Below are 7,577 nucleotides of genomic sequence, written 5' to 3'. Positions count from 1 at the left end.
TCACAAGTGATTTGGGTGGATTCCAACTCCTTTTTACAGACTTGATATTTTTCTATCATGGTCTAGAGTTGGTCCTTGGTTATGCTATGCTCTTGTTTGAGGCTGCAAATCTCATTTTCTTTTTTAGAGAATTTGATTTTCAATTCTTTGAAAGATTTTTCAAATTGTACTTCACCATTTAACAATCTATCTCTAAGGTTTTCTTTCACCTCCTTGATGTTTGCAAATGCTATGATGCATTTGTCTGAACAAAAGTTTTTAAGAACCTGGGGTGCTACCTTAGTTGCAGCCTTCATGGCACAATCATAGACATGTTCACTTCCTTCTGGCTTTTTCTCCTCTTCTTCAACAGACCATGGGTCAGACAGTGGTTCCAACAGGGGTTCTGATTTCTCTTCCAATAGTTGTTCACCAACAACAGCAGTAACCACTGCTTCAGCAATTTTATCCACTGTTTCAGCACTGGATGTTCCTTCTTCAGTTTCCTGCCCTTTAGGAATTGACTCTAATGCTAGAAAACAAAATTCATCACTAGAAATAGCATCATAACATATAGAGCAAATTTTTCATCTCCTAGTTCCTCAGGAAAGCTATTCCAATCAACAAAGCCTTGTGTGAAAAAGCTTTGATGATCTGCTTGAACAGCTGTTTGTGCAGCTGGTTGAGGTGCAGCTTGTTGCACCTGAACCTGAGGAACTGGGGCTTGGACATACTGTATCTGAGGAACAGTGGTTTGGACATAGTGCACAGGAACAGGGGTTGCAGGGTGTGCATAGTGAGCAGTGTTTACATGGGCAGCAGGGGCATATTGGGAATACTGCGCAGTGGTTTGGTTATTTTGTGGTCTAGAGCTAGGGTGTGTGATGATTGGTCCACTGTTTTGACTCCTACACTCTCTAGCAAAATGACCTAACCTATTACACTTGTAGCATTTGATCTTTAATTTATCCAACCCTACTTTTAAATTCCCATGTAACCCTGGAAATTTTCTCCCTGTTCTTTTGTAAAACTTGCTGGTTCTAACACTCAGCAATGCAAGTTGGTGCAAAATATCCATCTCTTCCAGATCAGTTGGATCAAAATGCTGGAAATCATTGAGTTCAAAGCACAGATTATCAGAATTCTGGTTTTCTCCATTAGCTGTAAAAGCATAATTGGATGAGTGAGAATCAGAGTTAAAAGCTCCACCATCTGTTATATCAATGTAATGATCATAACTCTGATCCTTACTACTACCAGATTCATCCTAACCCAAAAGAGCTGTGTTGCCAAATGAGTAATCATCTGCAACCTTCCCAGTCTCTTGTACTTTTTTTTCTGGTTGAACTCTCTTTCATAGGTCAGGAGTCTACCATGAAGTTGGGTCAGGGTCAAATCTTTGAACCCAACTGAATTTCTCATTACAAAAGCAATTGTGTCCCATTTTTCAGGAAGTGATCTAAGAAACCTACTTTTTTGGGTTGCTTTAGCAAATTCAACCTTAACAATTTTAGTTCACTTATGAGACAGTTGAAACGTTCAAACTGTTGTGTTAGTGATTCACCCTTAGTGTGACAAAAGGTTTCATACTGTTGGTTCAAAATTTCCCTGTTATTTTCAATTAATTCTTCAGTTCCACCAAATTGTTCCTTAAGTGCATCCCACAATTCCTTGGCACTGTTACAGTGTAACAGTCCAGCATAATTTTCATTTGGGAGTGCAGATGCAATGATGCTAAAAGCCTTGGCATCCAGTTCAATTTTCTGAAAATCCTGATCAGTATAGTTTTCAGTTTTCTTAGGTTCAAAAACTTTTGGATCCTCAGCACTCGGCACCATTGGAACATGTGGTCCAAAGACAACCGACTTCCAACATCCGGTATTCTGTTGAGCTAGGATGTGACCCATCCTTCGCTCCCAGATGTTGTATTTAGATCTGATCAACATAGGTGGTTTGAAAAGAGAACCAGTGTTATTAGTGTTATCATGTGATTGTGTAGCCATTTTGGTTGTTTTACAGGTACCGAATAATCAACTTTTGTAGTGATTAACCCTTACTCTGTTTTTCAACTAAACACGAACAATCGAAAGTATCAACAAAATTGAGCTGAACATTTACGTCAAAATGATTGTTAGATCAAGTTTGACTGTCCTTGCTCTGATACCCAATTATTAGGATCTGAGTTTCTTTTGATTGTGTTCGTTTGATTAGAATGAAGATGAAACATAGTTAATTGCAGCGGAAATAGATGAAACAAACTTTCAACACAAAATCAATGGAAGAATTAGTTTTAAGCAAACATGTTTATCTCACAATCGAATGATTGTATTTATTACAATAATCAACTATAATGCATGCATGCACTAATCTCCCCCTCAGCCTGAGCTCACTTGATTGTTCGTACAAAATGACTTGTGCAAAAATAGCTAATAGAACAGTACAGAATACTGTTCTATTTATAGTACAGAACAACCACTGAGCATCTTTGGCTGACGTTACGATGAAAGTGACATCTAACCTCCTAACAACCTACAACCACTGACTATTACAATCACTAATGCAAATTACTGATTAAACAATACAAAGGATAAACTAAACTACTGATTCTTCATTCCACTGTTTTAGCTCCAGCAGTGCTTTGAGTCTTCAGCAGTACTTGAGTCATATCAGCAGATTGAGCATCAGTGTTTTATCTTCAACAGTCTTTAGATCAGCAACAGTTGTTGTGAAGGACAGTGCTTTGGGTCATCAGATGTTAGGATCACTTTCAAGGGGAAAGATTAAGTGCAAACAACTTCTTATTCTGGATCCACTGCTCTGAGCAAGTTTTGGCTTTATCAACTGTTCCTTTATAGGGTTCAATCCCAACAAGATCACCAGATAATCCTCTCGAACTCAAACGGTGAAATAAGACCTAGTTTGAATGTTCTAGAGAGAGAAAGAGAAACAACGCAGACGATTGAAAGAGAGATGTATGCGAGAGAAGTCTGATGCGAGGATCCCCAAAGCAGCCTTATAACCGGACAGCAAGCTTCCCTTGCACGCAAAACTCTAGCCTAACCAAAAATCCCCAAAAACAAGGAAAGCAGCCCATACCTCATTAGAAATATATAAAACAAATATTAGAACCAATTAATATAAAATAACATATTGATATGAATATTAGGATATAAAATTTTAACACTTAGTAAAACATAGAAATACAAATTAAATGGATAATTAAAATCCATACACTAACAGCAAGTAAACTTGAGACCCTATAATAGAGAACAGACATAATCAACCATTATTCAAGGAACATAAGAGAACAACTTTCGAGTATGCTAAATACTTAAGAGAAGAAGAGTTGAACTCATACGCTCATAGCATGAACAAACAAAGCCTTGATATGATCTTTCATGTCTTCTCCCACTTCTGAGAAATTATCATTATATTTGTACAAATAGTACAATGTGCGTACATAGTTTATCACAACCGTTATGAGACGCCTCGGAACCTCTTTACATATGAGGGACTCTCGGTTTATATCTTTCCACACGTCTTCTATTTGCTTGTGTACCATGTCAATGGCATACTCCTCGGTGACATCATATTGCTTTTTGTAACATTCAACAATGGATGGGAAATGCTCTCTTTCTCGCTCCTTCTGCATTTTTCAAGAACTTTAAGCAATGGTTTATAAATTGTAAGATGTTGAAGCGGCAGGTTTTTGTGTCATCACATAGGTCAGACCAAAATTTTTACAGATTATTTCATGTTTGGTCGATTGATTTTTTAACTTGAATTATGTTTAGGGTGATAAGTGTTACTTTGAACATGTATATCTTTGAAGGTTTCGAAAATTTTGAATATTTTCTTCTAGTTTTATGTACTTTTTAAATTTTATCGATTGTAAGCTTTATCAGAATTCGAAATCGAACCATTTTCAAACATTGGTAAAACAGCAGGAAGTGAAAAAAAACTAGTATGCAAAAGGGATGTTCATCTCATTGCATAGCACCAAATAAACACATTTTGTGATAAATACTAGAAGATGACTTACCTTGTAGCTGGCAATATCATTTAGGAGTCTACCAATGGCAGAACAAGCTTTGAAAAGAGGAGGTTCGGTAACAGCCCATTTGATCGCCTCATTTGTGATTATCTCACCCATGCCAAGATAACATGATGATATCATCACGCCGCCACCACCGGTCACAAAGGCAATTGACGCATGCTCATCTGTTGTTGGTATGTGCCCCTCCTTTACCCATTTTGCTTCTATCATATAGCCTTTGATAAACTCAATCATCTGTACATGAAAATGTTTATAGTCATTAATTAATTGCTTTTCCGTATATTAAGTTTAAATGTTATTATGACTGAAAGTTGTTAAAACTTACAAACTCTTTTGAACGATTAAAAAGAGGTGTTATTTCCTCTTTTTCCATGATTGGTTCCATTTCTTGGTACAGATCCAGTAAAGTCTTGTACACCAGTTTCATGTATTCTGGAAGCATATCTAAGCATGTAAGAGACCACCTGTGATCATATACGAGTTGTTTCACTAGTTTGATTAGTAATAATTGATATTTAGCCCATATACTTTCATTTTGCTATGGATAGATCGAGATACCTCTCAACTGCTTCGGTAAAAAGTTCAAGTTCCTCGTAAGTACCATACGCATCATAAGTGTCATCAATAAGCGTTGTGGTTTGAGTCACTTTTGCAAAGAAAACTCTAGCAAGAGAATATTTTGGTTCAGAGTATACACCACATGCCCAAAAGTAGCTTTCAACAATTCTGTCTCTTACATAAGGCAGGTTCTTTGGGGCATCAATGTCTTTCCACCACCTATATAAATTAACATAAAGTATAAGTACGTCTATGAGCACATAAGTTAAATTAAAGGCCGAGTTATATGCGATTACTTGGAAACTTGGCTGAGCTCACTCTTATGTATTGACTGAAGCAAATTGAACCCTAACTTGGCCAACTTAAGCAAAGTCTCATCATGAGAAGCTTGTTTTTCGTAGAAACGAATGTAGCTCAACGCTTCTAGTCTTGGTATCCTTTTATGCAAAGGGGTCTCTAGTGCCTCCTGTATATGGGTAGACATAATAGAGTTGTTGTGAAGAGGATCCTTGGCTATGTCATTGAGATGAGTTCTCGTAAAATCTAGTGCTTCGTCTAGTACAACTTCGCCTTGTATCCTCAAGCTTGTTGCCTCATACAACTCGAGCATTTCTTCAACATCATTGGTTAATGATTCCTTAAAAGCTCCATGCTTGTCCTTATACTTGTTAAATATATCTGTTGCAATCATATATAAAACATATTTTTAACCGGTTTTACATGTTATATATACATACACACACATATTTATAAAATTTATGTATGCTTACCACATGAAACATGGAAGCCATGTTGGCGTAGGAGTCTAAACCAAATGGAGATGTTATCACCATTCCAGTCATCGCCATATGCTTCATACACGCGTTGTAGAGCATTTGCAATCTCTTCTTCAAAATAATAGGATATGCCTAGACGTTGGATTGTGTCGATTAATTTTAACAGATTTGTATGTTCCTTTTGATTTCCTAAGGCCACTATTATATCTTTCCTCACTTGTTCTTTCAAATCTTCGGCTATCTGTTCTATCTCACCAAGGTCTGCTTTCTGTATTCACCCATGATGTATAACTATAAGTCTATAAAGTTTGACATACATAAAAGAATCATAACTTTATGATTTCTATTAATTTACCTACCTTATCATTGTTGAGAAACAAATCTCCCCAAACACTTGGAAGAAGGTTGCGAACGGGGCGGATAACTTCTTGTTTAAAAGACATGCTTAATGATACTTTTAAATAATAATATTATGTATTCAAACTCAGTTGCTATTGACCATCAAAGAAAGTCCAAGACTATTTATAGAGGGTTGATAAGATATTCGGATTGCCGACAAATGTTGAAATTATATTTTTGTACTATACAAAATACAGTTCGTACGTTGCGAATAGTATCAGCCATCGGACTTTTTAAGTTTTAGGCCTGAGGGTGTGGAGGTGCCACCCAAGCCCCTCAGCCCCTCAGCGTCGATAGCGCCTAGCGCCTGATAGCGCGACCACCCCACACCGCAACAATTACGGAGGGGTGCTATGGTTCCGTCTTCAGCATGGTAACGAGCTCCATTGGCATGATAGAGGTTGATTAATTGAAAATGTTACCGTTGAACGGTAACAATTTAAAAAAAAATTAATTTTCTATTTTATAAATTTAACCTATAAATACTCCACATTCTCTACACTTTTTATACAATTCTATCTCAATCTTTATACACATTCTCCATACTTTTTTATACACTACTACCACAATGTTTCCCAACAACCAAAACCCGTGGAATCCGACCAATCCATTTTGGCAAAGTGTGCAAAACAACGAGCAAGAGGACCATTATCGAAGAGACCCACGTAGGGGTGAGCTTGGATATTATCCGATGCCACCTAGCACCCCAACTTCTCCTCATCCGACCACTACACCGATGCCCGGTTTTTACGGGTATTATTCTCAACCTCCATTTTGTCTCTAAAACATACCCCAAACCAAAAACACAACCCAAACCGAATCCGTACCCGAAACCCAAGCCGAACCCACTTCCTCAATTAGCGAAGTCATGGAAAGAAGGATGAGACCGAAAAACGTGCTACTAAGAAGATCGAATTTTATCTTTTTTTAAAGAAATTATGGTTTTTTTTTAATTTCTACTTATTAAACTTGGCATTTAATTTAAGAAAATAAAATTTATAAATAAATAAAAAATTAGGTAATGATGACGGAGGCTTTATCCCACACCCTACAAGTTAAGGGAGGGTGTGATAAAGCCCCCTGACGGACGTGGATCCTAGGTGACGCTGATGTGTCCTGTTTATCCCACGCCCCATAGCCTTACCATTGGTTCATTCATTATAATACGACTTCCCGTGAAAGATTCATTATAATACAACTTCGCGTGAAACATCTATCGACTTTCATTTTGACGTATCACAATTTTAAGTTATGTCGGTACCGTGTCGATAACCTTTTAGGGTTTTCTTTTTCGGTTAATGTAGCAAATACAGGTACCGTGAAAACTTGAACCGATACCAACCAAATTATCGCCACAACCACCGCAACACGCTGGAGAAATTAGGACAGGTAAGTAATAAACTTGCTTCTAGTAACGTATGTGTACATTTGTCAAATAAGAAACACAATAAAACGAGCAGCCCATTTGGTGAAATTCATGCGGATTGTACCTGTGTGTCGGCCGCCTAATCATTTTTTCCTTTGTTAGTATATTTTATTTTTTTTAACGTGATTTTTTCTCTAAAAAATTTTGTTAGTTCATATTTTCTTAAAATTCTATAAAAACAATTTCTTAGTTCATATTTTCTTAAAATTCTAAATACATGTTTATTTATTTATTTATAAATTCTAGAGTTAATTACACAGATGGACCATGTGGTTTATAGCTAGTTTCGTCTTTGGGTAATAACTTTTTTTTGATAGGTTTAGATTCTATGATTATGATTTTGTAACACCTTTGATTATTAAGGATAACTTTTGTTAAATTT

The 7,577-nt window shown here is 36.7% G+C and overlaps 1 protein-coding gene across 1 annotated transcript; it reads right to left on the bottom strand.

The window, feature by feature from the left end:
* Positions 1 to 2,334: 2,334 nt before the first annotated feature.
* On the bottom strand, positions 2,335 to 5,866 carry LOC110916903 (beta-caryophyllene synthase). Its single transcript, XM_022161552.2, has 8 exons — positions 5,730 to 5,866; positions 5,365 to 5,638; positions 4,891 to 5,272; positions 4,595 to 4,813; positions 4,362 to 4,500; positions 4,022 to 4,270; positions 3,338 to 3,625; positions 2,335 to 3,035 (listed from the first exon to the last, which is right to left on the bottom strand). The coding sequence occupies exons 1-8, from the start codon at positions 5,811 to 5,813 to the stop codon at positions 2,853 to 2,855; spliced, it is 1,818 nt and encodes a 605-aa protein (XP_022017244.2). The 5' UTR covers positions 5,814 to 5,866; the 3' UTR covers positions 2,335 to 2,852.
* Between the last annotated feature and the right edge of the window lie 1,711 nt (positions 5,867 to 7,577).

The sequence above is a fragment of the Helianthus annuus genome, chromosome 2 (genome assembly GCF_002127325.2).
Source record: "Helianthus annuus cultivar XRQ/B chromosome 2, HanXRQr2.0-SUNRISE, whole genome shotgun sequence".
Classification (NCBI taxonomy): Eukaryota; Viridiplantae; Streptophyta; class Magnoliopsida; order Asterales; family Asteraceae; genus Helianthus; species Helianthus annuus.
The sequence above is the reverse complement of the archived record's forward strand: the minus strand, read 5'-3'. Positions and strand labels throughout refer to the sequence as shown.